Genomic DNA, 20,171 nt, shown 5'->3' on the forward strand with positions numbered 1-20,171 from the left:
ATTCTGTGCTTTGTTTTAAACGACAATTCTATGATTTTTGTCGTATGAGACATACTGATACTTCAGCACACATTAATAACAGTAGTACAGCTGATATGAATCATAGAATTTCAGTTTTCCGTGCATGTACGTATGATGAGTACGACTGCTGCAGCTCAGTGCTTCGTGTACTGAAGGTTTGCGCAATTTCTCAGAGAGCACAGCACTCTCAACTTCTCGAGCGTACCCAAGACACTCTTGAGAAATTGTCTTCGCATCGCGCGTTTCTCGAACGCGATCATAGCCCATCCCTACATGGCAGACGTCAATATGGTAATCGAATTCTTGCCATACCTGTCCCAGTATGGCATTGTTGACTGTGGCAGTCGATTCCCGTATTCTCTCCTGGATCTCTGCTACATCATGTGGTAGAGGTAGTAAATACACCTGATCTTTAATCTGTCCCACTGAAAACGGTCACTCCGAGAGGTCTGATGATCGGGGAGGCCATTTCATGAAACAGCTGTCCTTCTGTAGCATGCTCTGTGTTCAGGTACCCACAAACTTGAAGATGAAAATGGGGTGGAGCTCCTTCCTACTGAAAGATGAATGATGCACAGACTTGTTTGAACGCCTTATGAATGCCTCTCGTATGTGTTCCACATTCACTTCACTCATGCTGGGACATCCACTTCTCTTTCCCAGGCACAAGCAATCCATCATAGCAAATTTGTTGTGCCAGTGGTAAATGGCCTTCCTTGTTGGTGGCTTCTTACCATACTTGGTTCCAAACATTTGTTGAACAGCTGTAGCAGACGTTTTTGTCAAACTCCAACACAGAAAGCTCGCCCCGCACCTGAATTTGTCATTTTTGTGACTAGCACAATCAGCAAATTACCAAACTACACTGTGGTGGTATACATGAAAACAAGCTCTCTCTTCAAAATGATATACTATATCTGTACAATGTCTGGTTCCTGTGAAATAAATAATTGAAAGTGTTCCAAAACTTTCTGTAGTCTGTACATTTTTTTGTATTTTAATTTCAGGTACATCTGTGAAGTAAGCTCATTACTTCCTTTTCGCTGTCATCAAGAGCTGAAAGTATTGAGTTTAGTAGAGCTGACTGCTCACACCAAATGAATGATAAAGCTCAAAGTAAATTACCTGATTTTCATAGTATCTTTGATGTAGGATACTGCAGGTACCATGTTCCCACACCCAAATCTGGTCTTTCAGCATTCGTGCACGACTGAATTCAGCAGGTAACATGCTATTTGCTGCGAAGGATGTCACAGTTTCATTAATGTCTCAGCCTACTGGCTCATTCCACAAGAATGGGAGCCTGCTGCTGTCTACAGGCTCCAAATGCTACAGTATAGTGATTTCAGGAGCACATTTACGATGTGGAGTGTCCCATGAGGAATTCTTTACAAGAATTTTATAGCATGCACTAATTTTCCAGTTCTGACAACTGTTTTAAGTTGCTATTTGGATAGAAGTTGGACTCATTCATGAAAAAAGGAGCCAAATCTCAAGAGCCTTGTAAGGAATCTCAATATCTGTTCAACTTTGTTGCCCTCTCTTTATCAGGTATGCAAATCAACATACTGTCAATGTAAGAACTACTCTTCAAGGGTACGACCGTAGCAGACAGACTAGCTACACATGGTGAAGTATCAAACATGGTAGAGAAGCAAGCAAAACAGGGTCACTCTTGTAAATGTGAATGTCATGTGACTAGGGCCTCCTGTCAGGCAGATCATTCGCCAGGTGCTAGTCTTTCAATTTGACACCACTTCGGTGACTTGTGCATTGATGGGGATGAAATGATGATTAGGATAACGCAACACACAGTCCCTGAGCGGAGAAAATCTCTGCCCCAGCCAGGAATCGAACCCAGGCCCTTAGGATTGACATTTTCGCACTGACCACTCAGCTACCGGGGCGGACGGGTCATTCTTGACAAGTTGAGAGTACCGACTTGTGGCTGTATACAGCTTCATTTCAGGTGACCTACTTGAGCTTCTGCTCAAGTTAATACGCAAGCAGTTTATTTACAAAAAGAAATTAAAATTAAACCTGATATAGGCATTGTCTCGTTTGAAACTACTCAAAACCGCCGAAAAAATGGAAATGCACAGATAAGCAGATGAGCACTTACTATAGCATCACTAGACCAAATAAAAGACACAAATAAGTTTAGTCTGGTCTTGAGGAAACATTTCTGTATCAAAGTATTATTTCAGATCCTGAAATCATCATATTTTTAACATTGAACCTATCACATGCTGCTGTAGCACAAACATGTACAACTATAAGAAAATGTAGTCAAGGTTATTAGAGATTACCCACAAGCTAAGAATGGATAACGATGGGAAAAGAAATTGTCTATTCCCAACAGTAACATCACTACATTTGAGAAATCCTGAACAGTTACTGCTTGACAGTTATGAGAATCTAACTACTCCCAAACTTTTTCAGAGCCTGACCACTGTGCAGCCTCAGTCAAGGCTAGGGGAGCCAAGCATCATAACAGTGTAGGGATAAGGCACTACAAATAATATTCCAAGAAGTCAAGTTGCTACTACCTACCTCGCAGATTTTCTCTACATGGATCAAATTTCAATATTTCCCTCATTTTAAACACCATCAAATACTTTGTTAACTCATATTTTCATTATTTGCACTTCTCATCAATTACCATAATCCGAAGTGATTTCAACAATTCTTTTAAACTCCACTTCTTCCTTCAGACAACCATCAGTGCATTATTAAATGTGAACAGATTGCTCGCTTCTATTAACACCGTAAGTTCATACAGTGATGATTTAATCCCCATGTGTGTAATCACAGCTGCTGAAGTATCAGAATGACTTATATCTTCAAGTGCACTCAGAAGACCGTCGTCAATATCATCACATAAATCAACAGCTGAAAATTTAACTTGCAATATTTCAATTAAAAAAGTGAAACTGTGTAGCTACTTACAAAAACTGGTTCTACAGGCAAATCTTTAATGGTTCAAATGGCTCTGAGCACTATAGAACTTAACATCTATGGTCATCAGTCCCCGAGAACTTAGAACTACTTCAACCTAACTAACCTAAGGACAGCACACAACACCCAGCCATCACGAGGCAGAGAAAATCCCTGACCCCGCCGGGAATCGAACCCGGGCGCAAATCTTTAATGCAATTACAATTTCATAATAATTTCAAACTGAACAGCAAAACTGAGTGGCAGAGCACACTATTGGCATGAAAATCAGCTTCAATGACATCTCACAACCCATGTCATCTGGATCCTCCCTCAACCCCAGCTCCCCTGAAATACACGGACAGAAAATGTCCATACTACACATCCTTAGATCCCATTATCCTTCTGGCTTTAATATCTGCAAGCTCCTGTCTCATACTCATTCCCTCTTACCTACAACATTGTTCTCTCCAGTCTCACCTTTCTGTATCTATAAAGGGCCACCAGACACCCATGTTTGCTCATTAACTTGCCCAAATAATTTAGCACATCCCACTGCAATACTGAGAGCATGCAATGCACAATGAATCCACAAGATGCATGTTTATACCACAGTAGTCATGATCACAGAATCTTTCCCACCTGTCATTCACCCATTATGGGTTTTTACATATGCATCACTCAGTAATGGAAAGTGTTCTTAGAAAAGGAACTGACAACTAGTCATCAAATTCAGAAGTTGCCGTAACAGTCTAGTAGCCACAATTGTTTCGTTTTCAATTGAAATGAACGCCCAGTTTGTACATTTTAGCACATGTAACCAAATATAAAAAAATTGGCAACTGTTTCAGATGAGTAAAGCAGCTAAATGTACAATTCAGATGGCACATAAGATTAACTGGGTCATGGGTTGCACAAGTTTACTAACAATTCTGAACAATCTGGTTCCTGCTTTGCACAAATGTCCAATTTGATCCAGTAGGTAAAGTATTAGAGGTACAGAGAATCTATTTAATAATACAAAAATGTAGAAATGAAAATGTAATGTAATTGGATAGATTAATCCATTGACCAAATGGTGGCAGGAGAACACACATGTAAAAGAAGATTATACTTATTCAAGCTTTCGGTGCTAGTGGCTCCTACTTCCAGCAGCGTAAGGACTGAAAGGGAAGGAAGAGTGGCAAAGGAAAAGGGCTGGAGAGGTTTATGAGAAAGGGCAGATTTTGGAAAAGTCACCCAGAACCATAGATCAGGGGACCCAGAACCGCAGGTCAGAAGAGACTTACCGGATGGGATGATAAGGAAAGGTTTTCAAATCTCGTCTGCTGCAGTTCCCAGTCAGTTTTTCCTTTTCATCCAGTCTGTTAACTCTCCCTTGATCTGCAGTTCTTGGTGACTTTTGCGAAATCCACCCCTTTCGTAAACCTCTGACAGAAGAATTATAAAGTAACTTGATGAGAATCATCAAATATGAAGAAAATTGCACTAAAAAGAAGAAATCTAAAGAACAGATTATAAGTTTGAGAAGGGAAGGTTTTCTGGTAGACATTCCAAGAAAAGAATAACGAAACTTTACAAAAGCAGTAAACTGAAAATAAAACACGAGATGATCTGCTGACTAACACCTACTATATACTGAACTTCAAACTGAAGATACAACTTCCAAGTAACACTGCTTGCATAAGTGTACTATGAAAAAATTTTTTTCAAAAATGTACTAAATTTTATCATCACAAATTGAAAGAATTTCGAAACAAACAACTGAAGACAACGAAGGTCCCTGTAATAATAAACACGATAAAGCTCTATATTTGGAATGTTACTATTGTGGAGCACTGTTCCTGTTGGCTGTATATAGAGTTAACATTAAGAAACTTAATGAAGATGAGCTTGCCAAAGGAAAAAATGTGGGTAAATGGGGGTATGAAACACCTTTGCAAAGGATAAGGAGTGGGAAGGGGAAGGAATAAAACTTTGTTCATGTGGATCCAACTGCCAAATCGGCCAAACTATGACAATAGCAAAACAGCATAATGCATGCCTAACAAGCAGAAGATATATTTATAAATTGGAAACATCAAAAGTGTTCAAACGGTAAACAAGTATTATGGACATCTCAAGCATTTCCTTGCTCATCCACATGTAACCACATTTTCAGGTTAGAAAACTAGCAATGAGAACAAAAAAAATTACCAGAAAATTTGTTCGGTGTGAAACTCATATCTCAATGCAAATTAATATAGAAATACACAACATATTGACAGTATTGTAAGACATCAATATCCTACGACCATGGCCAGTCTTAATGTATTTTGTTACTGGATAAATCATCATGCTGGTGTAAAGATAAAGCAGTGGCATAATAAACTTTTCTGTTGCATATATGCTCCTCGAAAGATAGGAATGTATATGCTTGTAATCATGCTTTCCAACTTCGGTATTTATTATTGCTATATCCATACTAAAAAAAATGAAGTGGTACACACAGAAAAGGATGTCAGTTTGCTGTTACCCACATGCCAAATATAGCTGCAGCCCTGTCAGCTGTGCCACTCAGTATCAACATCCTTCATACATTACCCAGTTAACCTGCAGCATTGAGTTCACGTTGCAGGATCCTAATACCTTTCTCACTTTTCTGCCAACTTCCACTATTATCTGCTTACATTATTTTGAATATTATAAAAAGGAACCAGCACAAAGAAACAAAGTGAACAGCAAACATGAGTCAACAGGTATGTTAGCAGTCAGAACTGTCCTCTGCAAATCAATACAATGGCAAATAAAACAGAAGGCGCACCCAAGCTCATTCTCAAGTTGGTTGTGGCTACAGTAGCTCTGATGTAAATTACTACGTCAATCACCTTGTATTTTGATCTGGCTATGGTGATGACTTCCTCACAGTATCCAATAGTTATTGTTTTCCGTAATTATTCTTCAAGCAAATACATAATATTTCAACTTTCCATTGCATAGGTGTTCTTAATGTGGATAATCTTCTTCCTAACCTATTCCACTGTTCCATTAAATTAAGACAAGGCAAAATACAATAGTAAATCTTACATCTCTTAATGTCCGTACATGGTAGCTAAGTGGTCAGTGCGACGGAATGTCATACGTAACAGCCCAGATCAATTCCTGGCTGGGTCAGAGATTTTCTCCACTAAGGGACTGGGTGTTGTGTTGTCCTTATCATTTCATCCCCATCGACATGCAAATCGCCGAAGTGGCGTCAACTTGAGAGACTTACACCAAGCAAACTGTCTACCCAACAGGAGGCACTAGCCACATGGCATTTCCATCTTCCATCTCTCTCTATAAGATGGCAAGTATGAGATTAATACTTACCACACAACAGATTACTAGATATTAAAATCAGACATATCTGATCTTTTACTTCAGAACCAACCTTTTTTTAATTTGACAATACAGAACTTCAAAGAATTTGGGCTACTCCTGAAATCATAATAAAGATTATTCATTTGCATTTCATTCTATCCTGTCAATTCTTTCATTAAAGGAATCACTAAGACATATCATCAGTCCATTCAACTACTACTCCTTAAGAAATGGGGTCCGTTTTATTTCTGAATGGCGCCACAAGTAACAAGGAATTATATTTCAATACAGATTTACATAGTTGGTTTTCATGTAGAAATTAAAATAAGAAACATCCTAATTTATATGTTTTTATTTTGATTGGAATCCATACAGTTAGAATTTCTTGAAACTCTTCTTTGCACTTGTTCCTTTCGACACTTTTAGAACATTGAAGCGAACAGTTTTACTAAGAGGTCTGCATTCACCAACAGTTACCACATCGCCAATCTCCACATCCCTGTAAAGAAAAAATCCTAATGTAGTACGATGTAAACTAACAAGAAGTTAATATGTTAAAAGATATTTCTCAGATGAAGAAATTTTAATCAGTTTTTCAGAAGACCGTCAATGTTATCATCATAGCTTTAAGGTACTATTAACAGACAAATATACTTCAATTACCTGAAGCAAGGTGATAAGTGGACAGACATATTCCTGTGGCGTTTCTCAAACCTATTATATTTACGAATGTAGTGCAGGTAGTCCCGCCTGATAACAATAGTACGTTGCATTTTCATCTTCTGCACAACACCAGTTAAAATACGCCCTCTGATGGACACATTTCCAGTAAATGGGCACTTCTTGTCTATGTACGTACCCTCAATTGCCTGTGGAGAAAGTACAAGTTTCTGTATGAATGCACTGCAGATGCAATTTTTTCCCAAATGCCTCAGCAACTTAGTATATGTTCTTATCTTAATATTGTTAAGCTTAGGACTAACTGCATGCAACCAGCAGACCACTGTTTTCCAACACCTCAATCTTTGCTGAATTGTTTAAGCTACCCAAATAGGATGGACTCTCATATGGTTTAGTTTCCAGTTGCAAAACAAACCTGTTACTTTTTACTGTATCAGCACCATAATGTTAAAAATAGTGTGCAAGTGGCAAAAGCCCAAATGGTCACAGCTTATCAACATCTGCAAAAAAAAAACAGACTGATACATTAGCCAAAGCGTGACTACATAGAGTAACTTTTAGAAATCACACTCACCTCACCAATGTGAATGAAACTTTGCACAGAGATCCTCTATAGATTACAAACTAAGCTGCACAAAATTTGAACTCTAGATTCAGTGTTGTAGGTTGCTGTCATTGAAGAGCTGCAAGATCTGACAATTTTGACCAAATTTATAACCCCTCTCATCAAATACATAAACCTCTTTATGACTGCTAAATACCATCACCATTTTCTTTATTGTTGTTTCATTAGAAAGAGCAATTCTCTTAGTACTAGATGATATTTTGTTTTGGAGTCCCTCAGGATAAGGAAAATTTTCTGGTAACACACATACGAGTTATTTTCAGCTTTCTTAGAGCACAATGAACTATCCTGTATAAACAACAAAAAGTTATCCCCAGTTAGATTAGCCCTTTTCTGCAACAGACATGCTCTCTACATTCCGTGCTGGACATGGCTTTGTTGCCTCTGTACTGCTCACCAGATATGCTACCACTGCTAAGAGATCACCTTCCAGCTAGTATGAAATACTTATTTTGAGAAAACTATTCGCAGAAAAAAAAATTATTTTTGCCATCTTAAGAGTCTGATATCTTCGCTTGATAAAGGACTGAGTTTCTTTTGCTTATTCGTCATATTTACTGTGCTGCATCAAATTTAGTACAAGACTGCACAACATTTTAAAGGGTTTGCAGATGTAAATACACATTGCTTAAATTTTGCTTATGGTCAACTCTGGTTTGTACATTTCTATGTATGAAATGTGGACAAGATATTGAAACATTATTTGAAACTGTCTGCGAATGATATCTCATTTTGCTCTCAAGTTCCCGCTGCAAGGCACCCATTTCCTTCCTTGCACATTGGGAATAATGTTATAACAATCATAATATTTTATAAACAGTTCAAGATATGGGAAATGAAATTTTTGCAAATGATAGCACACGAAAAGCCACATATATTGTACAATAAATACTAGAAGTTTTTACATGTTGAAATATGGCAATAACTTGTCCACAGCAGGGAGAGGTCAATCAGAACATGACACGTACACACAACAGCGCTTAAACAAAAACCAGGAACCACATTTAAATACATCCTTGGCACCTGAGGAACAACGGAGCATGATATGTTAACTCATCTGGAGCAGTCACTCGAAGGATTAAAGAACGTAACTACAAATATTTTCAGGTTTCATACACAATAATCACTTGTTAAAACGGTGATTTGGGAATGTTTGACAGTAGTATTTTTAAGCTCTCTTTTATAACCTCATCCATAAGTGGTTGTGGTCTTCAGTCCAGAAACTGGTTTGATGCCACTCTCTATGCTACCCTACCCTGTGCAAGCCTCTTCATCTCCCAGTACCTACAGCAACCTACATCCTTCAGAATCTGCTTACTGCATTTATCTCTTGGCCTCCATCTACGATTTTTACCCTCCATGCTTCCCTCCAATACTAAAATGGTGATCCCATGATGCTTCCGAACATGTCCTACCAACCGATCCCTTCTTTTAGTTAGGGTGCGCCACAAAGTCCTCTTCTCCCTAATTCTATTCAGTACCACCTCATTAGTTAGTTGATCTACCCATCTAATCTTTGGCATTCTTCTGTAGCACCACATGTCGAAAGCTTCTATTCTCTGATTGTCCAAACTATTTATCGCCCATGTTTCACTTCCATATCTGGCTACACTCCATACACGGCTACACTCCATACAAATACATTCAGGAAAGACTTCCTGACAAATCTATACCTGATGTTAACAAATTTCTCTTCTTTAAGAACACTTTCCTTGCCATTGCCAGTCTACATTTTATATCCTCTCTACTTCAACCATCATCAGTTATTTTGCTCCCCAAATAGCAAAACTCCTTTACTACTTTTTAAGTGTCTCATTTACTAATCTAATTCCCTCAGCATCATCCGACTTAATTCGACTACATTCCATTACCCTTGTTTTGCTTTTGTTGATGTTCATCTTGTATCCTCCTTTCAAGACACTGTCCATTCCATTCAACTGCTCCTCCAGGTCCTTCGCTGTTTGGCATAATTACAATGTCATCTGCAAACCTCAAAGTTTTTATTTCTTCTCCATGGATTTTAATACCTACTCCGGATTTTTCTTTTGTTTTCTTTACTGCTTGCTCAATATACAGATTGAACAACATCGGGGAGAGGCTACAACCCTGTCTTACTCCCTTCCCAACCACTGCTTCCCTTTCATGTCCCTCGACTCTTATAACTGCCATCTGGTTTCTGTACAAATTGTAAACAGTGTTTTGCTCCCTGTATTTAATCCCTGCCACCTACAGAATTTGAAAGAGTATTCCAGTCACCATTGTCAAAAGCTTTCTCTAAGACTACAAATGCTAGAAACATAGGTTTGCCTTTCCTTAATCTAGCTTCTAAGATAAGTCGTAGGGTCATTATTGCCTCACATGTTCCAACATTTCTACAGAATCCAAACTGATCTTTACCATGGTCAGCTTCTACCAGTTTGAAACTTCCTGGCAGATTAAAACTGTGTGCCCAACCGAGACTCGAACTCGGGACCTTTGCCTTTCGTGGGCAAGTGCTCTACCATCTGAGCTACCGAAGCACGACTCACGCCCGGTCCTCATGGCCTTAATTCTGCTAGTATCTCGTCTCCTACCTTCCAAACTTTACAGAAGCTCTCCGGGAGTGCTAGTTCTGCAACGTTCGCAGGAGAGCTTCTGTAAAGTTTGGAAGGTAGGAAACGAGGTACTGGCAGAAGTAAAGCTGTGAGGACCGGGCGTGAGTCGTGCTTCGGTAGCTCAGATGGTAGAGCACTTGCCCACGAAAGGCAAAGGTCCCAAGTTCGAGTCTCGGTCGGGCACACAGTTTTAATCTGCCAGGAAGTTTCATATCAGCGCACACTCCGCTGCAGAGTAAAAATCAGATTCTGGAAACTTCTACCCATTTTTCCATTCGTCTGTAAAGAATTCATGCTAGTATTTTGCAACCACGACTCATTAAACTGATAGTTCCATAATTTTCACACCTGTCAACACCTGCTTTCTTTGGGATTGGAATTTTATTATTCTTGAAGTCTGAGGATATTTCGGCTGTCTCGTGCATCTTCCTCACCAGATGGTAGAGTTTTGTCAAGGCTGGCTCTCCCAAGGCTATCAGTAGTTCTCATGCAATGTTGTCTACTCCCGGGGCCTTGTTTCGGCTTAGGTCTTTCAGTGCTCTCTCAAATTCTTCACACAGTATCGTCTCCCATTTCAGCTTCATCTACATCCTCTTCTATTTCCACAATTTTGTCCTTAATTACATTGCCCTTATATAGACCCGCTATATACTCCTTACACCTTTCTGCTTTCCCTCCTTTACTTAGGACTGGTTTTCAATCTGCATTCTTGATATTCATACAGGTGATTCTCTTTTCTGCAAAGGTCTCTTTAATTTTCCTGTAGGCAGTATCTATCTTACCCCTAGTGAGATATACCTCGACATCCTTACACTTGTCCTCTAGCAATCCTTGCTTAGCCATTTTGCACTTCCTGTCACTCATTTCCGAGACATTTGTATTCCTTTTCACCTGCCTTGATTACTGCATTTTTGTATTTTCTCCTTTCATCAATTAAATTCAGTATCTCTTCTGTTACCCAAGAATTTCCACTAGCCCTCGTCTTTTAACCTACTTGATCCTCTGCTGCCTTTACTATTTCATCTATCAAAGCTACCCATTTTTGTTCTACTGTATTGCTTTCCCCTGTATTTGTCAATTGTTCCCTAATGCTTTCCCTGAAACTCACTACAACCTCTGGTTCTTTCAGTTTATCCAGGTCCCATCTCCTTGAATTCTTACCTTTTTGCACTTTCTTCAATTTTAATCTACAATTCATAACCAATAAATTGTGGTCAGAATCTGCAGTTGCCCCTTGGGAATGTCTTACAATTAAAACCTGGTTCCTAAATATATCTGTCTTACCATTATATAATCTTTTTGAAATCTTCCAGTGTCTCGAGGCCTCTTCCTTGTATACAGCCTTCTTTTCACAGTTCTTAAACCAAGTGTTCGCTATGATTAAGTTATACTCTGTGGAAAATTCTCCAAACGGCTTCCTCTTTCATTTCTTACCCCCAGTCCATATTCACCTACTTTTCCTTTGCCTACTATCAAATTACAGTCCCCCATGACTTAAAATTTTCATCCCCCTTAACTATCTGAAAAATTTCTTTTATCTCATCATACATTTCTTCAATCTCTTCACCTGCAGAACTAGTTGGCATATAAACTTACAGTGGTAGGTGTGGTCTTGTCTCTATGGGCTACGATAAATGCTGTCATTATGCTGTTCGTAGTAGCTCCTATTCTTAATTCATTATTAAAACTACTCCTGCATTACCCCTATTTGATTTTGTATTTATAAACATGTATTCACCTGACCAGAAGTCCTGTTCCTCCTGCCACTGAACTTCACTAATTCCCATTATATTTAATTTTAACCTTTTCATTTCCCTTTTCAAATTTTCTAACCTACCTGTCCGATTAAGGGATCTGACATTCATTGCTCTGATCTGTAGAACACCAGTTTTCTTTCTCCTGAGAATGACATCGCCCTGAATAGTCCCCACCTGGAGATCCAAGTAAGGACTGTTTCACTTCCAGAATATTTTACCCAAGACACCATCATTTAACCATACAGTAGAGATGCGTACCCTCAGGAAAAATTACGGCTGTTTCCTCTCGCTTTCAACCGTCTGCAGTACCAGCACAGCAAGGCCGATTTGGTTAATGTTACAAGGCCAGATCGGCCAGTTATCGAAACTGTTGCCTCTGCAGCTACTGAAAAGGCTGCTGCCCTCTTCTGGAACCATACATTTGTCTGGCCTCTCAACAGATACCTCTCCATTGTAGTTGCACCTACACAGCTATCTCTATCGCTGAGACACGCAAGCTTCCCTACCAATGGCAAGGTCCATGGTTCATGACGGAGGGGGCGGGAGGTGCATAAATACTTCACATCAGGTTCGAGTATTGGCCAAAACTGATGTAAATTCATTTTACCTGAAGTATTAATGTGCATCTGCTTTCCATGTGCATCTTTTGACCAATTATACTTCCTGTGATTTAGTAATGTGAATGCTTGGATAAATTATGTTCAGGAACTTTTAACAATATGTGTAGAAAAATGATCCTGCTTTGGGCAATAATAAAGAAAAAATAAAGGTTACAATACTTAGTCAATACTACACCACAAAAACATTTATGATTCCTGTTCCATTCGTATTCTGCCACTTTACATTTTTAACAACTACCATTACTATTTATCGTGATATTTCAGACCGATGATACCAGACAGTGCTGGATGGAATACAAGTACTGGAAGCAGAACCTCAACGATTTTGTAGAACAATTAATATTTCTTCAAGTAAAACTAATAATAGGTATTGACTTTTCTTTTTCTAATGTCATTTATACTGCCAACTATGAGAACCATTTTGCTCATCACATGAGCTTTTGAAAATGCCCCAAAAATTAATTTTCAGGAAACACTATCTTTTTACCCAAATGTTTCTAGTAATTTTTCATGCAACAACATACAATATTTTCATTTTCTGTAAAAACAGTTAAATTTAGGATAAGGTAATAAGTAATTTTCAATTTAAGGTGATATGGCATTCAGAGTTTCCATAATTCACCAAATCTGTTTTGTTGTGTGTGCAGCTATCTGATAGACAAATCACGTTGGAAGACTTACACTGTTTCTGAAGAAAGCAAATGACTGCATGGTTGGTCTAATGATCAAAGGGACCAAACTGTGAGGTCATCACTCCCTCCTACCAGGAACAGGCAAATCAAAATTACACACCAAAGTAGGGCCTAGTTTATGAAACCCAAGAAAAGAAAACCCCAACGTTGACCAAAGGCTGAAGCCTACAGAAAGGACTGAGGAAGAAGAAAAAGAGGTAGGAAACAGTGGGGGCTGAGGTGCTCATTCCAGCTGTCCAGGAAGCAGCCGGAGACCTCCAAAATCAAAGTGGTACGGAGGGACACCCACCACTTACCACAGGCACCAGTCAACAAAAACCAGGAACGACTTGCGAAAAAAAGATGGCAGGAAAAGCACAGGGAAACAGAGGAAGAACACCACATCAAACAGAAGACACAAGAAGGTGGAAGAAGAACAAAAGAGGGGTAGGGCGAGATCAGAGGCAGACCACCCAGCTCAGACAGCTGGTGCCCATTCGGGAAAGAGAAAGCAACAGGGCATCTCTAAGGGGACCTCCCTTAGAGAGAATGGTAAGAACCCCTTTCATGAATAAACTGTAAAACCAGATCCACCACTGAAGCACCATCCACTAACACCAAGCGCAGAATGTCAGGAAGATTTTCCGAGTCCACTGCAGGGCAGCTAACGTACGCTAGATGCTAGTCGCTTTGTGAAACAAGGTTTTTTTCTCTCAAGAGTATGAATTTGCCCCCCACCCCCCTCCTTGATCTGGGCCTGCTGCAATGAAAGAATCTGGCAGCTTGGGCGCTCCAGTAAAATTTTTCCCGTTAGCATCTAGCTGCTTGCTGCAACTGCTCACGCAGCCAACAGCAACATTTCTGTAGCCAGAAGCGGGAGAAGGTACTACTCAACTGCGCATGCGCATGATCCCGCTCTTAACTGCTAAAGCGAATCTAATGTAAACAGTTGTGACGTCACGCTCATCCAAGGCAATTTGTTGTTATGGAACATTGCATAGTCTTCCTAAAGCAGTTGACACATTTTGCTGTTGGCAGACGCTTGTATGAGCACTGTGTTTTGTTGCTGTATATGGCGCTTTTCCTTTGCAATTTAAGTTTTCTTTTCGTTTTTCTCTCGTTCATGTTTTATTGCTGCAGTATTATTCTACAGTAGCAGGATACATTAATATCCTTTGTTAGAGTATCGATTCTAGCCAGTCAAAATTACAAAAATTTAACTGAAAACAAAAACAATGAAAAATTCCCTGAATTCTAAAAAATTTCCGAGTTTTTCACGGTTTTCTCTCGGATGAAAAAATTCCCGGGTCTTTCCCAGATCTCCGAGTTGTCCCGGGTTGTATACACCCTGATTCTACTGCCACAACCATAGAATGTGTGTAAGGACCACGAAGACAGGACACGAGAAATTGTGGTGCACACAGAGGCATATATCAGTTGTTTTCCCCTTGCTCTATTTGCAAGAGAAACAGGAAAGAAAATGACTATAGTGGTATAGGGTACCTACCCTCCACCACAGGCTGTAAGGTGGCTTACTGAGTATCTACATAAATGTAGATTGTGAAACTCCTGCCTCCACTAGGAGGCTGATCACTTGGCTAGTCTGAAAGGCACCAGTTTCCAGTCATACTAGTGTATGAGGTCCAGCATCTGTAACACCAAAGACGATGTGAGTCATACGTGAGACTGCTGTAATTTAGATGAACTGGACAAATGCCGTGTAGAGTTGTATCAGAGTGGAGCACAGCTGACACCCCCAGTTGGTGCTGCTGAGGCACTGAAGAGCAGCGAGGTACAACCAACATATCCACTTAAGTTGACAAAAATGGGACAACTATATTAACTGGGCATCAAAGACCTGTCCCAAAGAATGATGGACTTCATCACATTGAGGAAATGCCCACCACAGTACAGATCTGGATGGGGATGGACTGTACAGCAATGACAGACATGCATAACACATCTTGGCAGCCAACAAATGGAAGCCGTGAGTGAGAGCCGAAGATTGCACTCAGTGTATTGCTCCCTGTACTCTGCATTCCGCAACGTACACTACGGACGAACAGAAAGAGAGCAAAAATCATCAGCTTAGAAAGAGAGGGACACAGTAGGCCACACAGCCACCAACAAACCATTGATAGCTACTAAAAAGAAAAGCATGCTCAAAACATTAACCCTGCAGAATCCCATTCTCCTGTAGATAGGAGATGCTAAGGGAGGCATTAACCTGTGCCTAGAAAGTGCAACGTCAATGAAAGTTATGAATAAAAAAAAATCAGGAGCAAAGCACAGAGGCCCCACCCATGTAATGTTTCACTGGACAAAAGATACATACCCAAAAACTGAAAAGTCAAGGTCACACCAATATTCAAGAAAGATATTGTGCATTTAAAATTAGTTGCAACTTTTGATGCTTGGCTGACGGAGGGGGACATGACGCCATTGCCCGGGCAACACCAACGGTGAGCCGGCTTTCCCTACCAGGCTGCCAGCTGTCCTAACTAAGTGCCCCAGTTGCCACACCATGAATAAACAACACCACATGATGTCATGCATTAGATGAATTAATGTTCATCAGCTCTCCTTAAAAGTCATATTTACTGGCGTTAGAGTGTTCGTAGTCATCAGGTATTGTGAACAAGTGTTTTGCGTAAGCATTGCATTAATAACAACAGTGCAGTGCATTTGGATACACGATTTTAGTGAAAGTGTCATCCGAGGATACGTTCACTGGCTGGGAAGATAACGTTCTGCTGCAAAACATTCCTTGGAGTTCGACAATAGTAATGGACGAAACACCATACCACTCTTGCGATGCACAAAGCTCCAACAATGCAGTAGAGGAAAGTTATTTTGCTCTGGACACAAAGAAATGTCCACGAGATAAAGTTGAACACAGCATGTATAAGGTGAAGTTAATGAAACTTTTACTACTGTACACGCCAAAAGTTAACGCTATCAGGTCAACGAACAGACTAATGGTAAAGGGCATAGTTTCAGCAAGCTTCCTCCGTGTCACACTCATTTAAATCTGACTGAGAATATATGGGCTTAGGTGAAAAGTAATGTCAAAAAACAGCAAGAGGTTGACGCTCACTGAGGTTGGAATGCTGACAAAAGCCACTGCAAATTTTACACTACAGGACTGGTTTTTAGTTGTTGGCCATACCAAGAATTTCGCTGAGGAGACACTGATTCATGGAGGACTGTAGAGAGTCTTGCCATGTTGAAATGGGCTTCTCTTGTTGAAACACAGCAGAGTTCAGAAAAATTCATCTCACTAACACTCGAATGCAGTTGAATTTGCAACAAAATCATGAAATGGTGCATTTTTAAACTAGGAACTGAGTGCGTCAGGTCAATAGTTTGTGAAATGGCCCATTCCGAGTAAAAAATAAATGTGTGACTTCTTCACTTGTATTGTTACAAAACCCACAGAAGTTCTCGTTTCACCAGCTATCAACTTCCCTCAATAATTACATTATTTCATTCAAAAAATCTGCAGTAACTTGAGTATCTTAGCAGATATAGAAGTTTTGCATATTAATCATATGGCAAAATGCTCTTGTCTGCGTGCTATCATTTGGCAAAATCTTGTTTCAATATCTCAGACCCCTTATGGGATACAAGAGGAATTTATGAATATTTCATTCTAGTTTGTTTTTTTCCCACTGACCATGAGTTCGTGACTGAGTGCTTTACATACATTCCATTTTCTCGAAATTGGAAACCAACAGCAGTATCGCTCCAAGTTTAAAGAATGATTCAATATGTTATCTTCATTTAATACACAGCAACATGTAACATAACTCACCAAACACAATATCTCTTTTTCAGTGCAAACTAAGAATTTCTAGCAGTAGTTACCTACTAATGAAATATCACAATAACTGTGGCTATTAACGAAATGATAGGCTTTTCATCATGAAGCTTACTACTATTAAACTTCAAGATGTGCGAGAATGAGAGTATTACTGACTGGTTTCTCTGAAAAGCGTTTGAGAAAGATCTTAGCATGCAGTCAAGCAAACCTGCCATTTTACTGTGGTCACCTGCCAATGCACCTTGAACACACTGGCAACTACGCTTCCCTTCACTCACTCTGCACTGAACTGTCAGAAGTCTCAACTAATTTTAAACGCACTGTAGTAGGAGTAACCCACTAAATTACAGGCCCGTATCATTAATGTCGATATGCAGCACCATTTTGGAACATACATTGTGTTCGAACATTATGCATTACCTCGAAGAAAGCGGCTATTGACACACAGTCCACATAAAGTCAAAAAACATTGTTCTTGTGAAATGCAACTAGCTCTTTACTCACACCAAGTGTTTAATACTATTGACCAGGGATTTCAAATTGATTCTGTACTTCTAGATTTCCGGAAGGCTTTTGACATTGTACCATACAAGTGGCTTGTAGTGTAATTGCATGCTTATGGAGTATCATCTCAGTTATGTGACTGGATTAATGATTCCTGTCTGAGGGGTCACAATTCATAATAATTCACGGAAAGTCATCTAGTAAAATAGAAGAGATTTCTGGCACTCCCCAAAGTAGTGTTACAGCCCTTTGCTGTTCCTTACGTACATAAACGATTTAGGAGACAATCTGAGCAGCCATCTTAGGTTGTTCGCACACAATGCTGCTGTTTATCGATTAGTAAACTCATCAGAAGATCAGAATAAACTGCAAAACAATTTAGAAAAGATATCTGTACGGTGTAAAAGTTGCCAATTGACCCTAAACAACAAAAAGTGTGCGGTCATCTACATAAGTGCTAAAAGGAATCCATTAAACTTCAATTACACAATAAATCAATCAAATCTAAAGGCTGTAAATTCAACTAAATATCTAGGAATTACAATTACAAACAACTTAAATCGGAACACTCAGCAAAAATTTTGTGGGGAAGGCTAACCAGGGAAGGGCAGCATGTTTTGTATAACCACGAAATAGGGGAGAGGGTGCCACTGAAATTACACAGGATTTGAGGTGGAAGTGTCATGAGCGAAATAGCAGTCAACGGCTGGCGACACCACAGTGGTGCGTCTGCATAGTATTGCTCAGTGGCCGGCGACACCATAGCGGTGTCGTGAGCACAGTATCGCGCAGTGGCCGGTGACAGCATGTTAATATCTTTTGCATTCTGTTGGTGTTTTGTTTAGTTAACAACAAGTTACACGCGTCAACAAGTGTTTTGTTTTTATAAGTACTTGTGCCCTTTCATCATGGCAGACAAGAGAGACAATAGGATTATTTACAATGAATGCGAGGACGTCTTGTCTGACGTTCCGGACAACTTGGCCAATTGGGAAGAAGACGTTGGATATCGAAAAAATGAAAGTCAAGCAGTATCATAGGAAGATGGTGAAATATGTTGAAGAAGAATTCGGCGAATCCTACGATTGCCAACTGATTCGGCTGAATCATACGAAGAAGACAGTGCACAGTGGTCACACTTCGAATTACCGAGGACCAATAACAAATTTGAAGGATCCCCAGGTCCAAACATATTTCCCAAAGATTCACAGCGTCGAGGATATCGTACAAATATATATTGGGAACGACCCATTTGAATATATTAGCAACAAAACCAAAAAGTACTACAGCCAAAATTGCAATAAAAGGAAACTGGATTTCAAAAATGCCAAATCTGTCAATGTTACGGGACCCAACCTTAGAAAATGGTTTGGGCTTGCTATCCTTATGGGAATTGTAAGAAAAGCAAGAATCAATGATTATTGGTCACCGAATCCATTGACAGACAAACCGATATTTCATAAAAAGATGTCCTGCAATGGATTCAGACAAATATTATCGTTTTTACATTTTTCCAACAGCAACAATAAACTGGATAGTGCTGACCGGTTTGTCAGTGTGCAATTCGTAATTGATTCTTTTTCGAAAAAGTTTAAAGAAACGTTTAATCCAAGCCAAAACATCTCAACTGATGAAGGAATGTACCGCAGTGTGGACGGTTAAATTTTAAAGTTCACAATTCGTCGAAAATTGCAAAATACAGCATACTCATTCGGAAGCTGTGTGATTTGAGTACGGGATACATTTCCTCATTCAAGATATATTCCGGCGCTGGACAGCCTTTAGCAAAAACAGTGACGGAACGACTGACACTTTCTGATGGAAAGTGGCATAACCTCTGCATGGATATTTATTATAACATTGTAGAACTTTCAGAGTAGATACTTGAAAAGAAAATTAGATTTTGCGGAATGATATGGCAAAACAGAGTATTTCCGGAAAATTAAAGCACGCAAAGTCTATGTGTTTGAAGCTTGTCATCAACAGATAGGTGACAACGCCCAGCGACAAGCCAAGTAATCTGACTTAGCGCTGCTGGCGCCAAGCGAATAAATTTGGACGAGACGTGCAGACAGCAAAGTGTTGTTATAACAGGCCTGGGCACAAAGCCATCTAAAGGCCAAAAGGTGGTCGAGAGATGGATGCCATTTGCAGTGTTGGTGGCACAACAGTTGTCTTTAACAGCCATAGCTATTTCAATGGTCTACCAAGGGACAGTCTTCCGACGGGGAGAACCCGAAGATGAAGGAATCACAGACGGAGCTGCCGAAATAATCGCATGTGTCAAACTCTGTATGGACTCATCAATGCCATCATGTGATGGAGAGGTTGGGATGGCTGCCAAGGAAAAGGCATACCAATCTGCATTATTAAGACCCACCTGAGAGGGCCTCCAGGTGAGGAATGCTGGAGAAAAGTTAAGACGATTGGAAAGTGATCACTGTCACACAAAACATCATGAACAGCCCACTGAACAGAGGCAAGGACTCCAGGGCTACAGATGGAAAGATCATTGACCAAAAAAGTGCCGTGTGCCACACTAAGTGTGAGGAGGCTCCAGTGTCGAGGAGGCAGAGATCTAGTCCTGCCAACAGGT

The 20,171-nt window shown here is 39.8% G+C and overlaps 1 protein-coding gene across 1 annotated transcript in view; it reads right to left on the reverse strand.

Moving 5' to 3' along the window:
• Positions 1-6,634: 6,634 nt before the first annotated feature.
• The window catches only part of LOC124615710 (40S ribosomal protein S11), a 28,817-nt gene continuing 15,280 nt past the window's right edge, over positions 6,635-20,171 (reverse strand). Inside the window, exons 4-5 of the mRNA XM_047143756.1 lie at positions 6,964-7,169; positions 6,635-6,799 (exon numbers count right to left, since the gene is read on the reverse strand). Of these exons, the coding sequence (XP_046999712.1) occupies positions 6,676-6,799; positions 6,964-7,169 (330 nt within the window). The 3' untranslated portion in view covers positions 6,635-6,675. The remainder of the gene's footprint in view (positions 6,800-6,963; positions 7,170-20,171) is intronic.

The sequence above is a fragment of the Schistocerca americana genome, chromosome 5 (genome assembly GCF_021461395.2).
Source record: "Schistocerca americana isolate TAMUIC-IGC-003095 chromosome 5, iqSchAmer2.1, whole genome shotgun sequence".
Classification (NCBI taxonomy): Eukaryota; Metazoa; Arthropoda; class Insecta; order Orthoptera; family Acrididae; genus Schistocerca; species Schistocerca americana.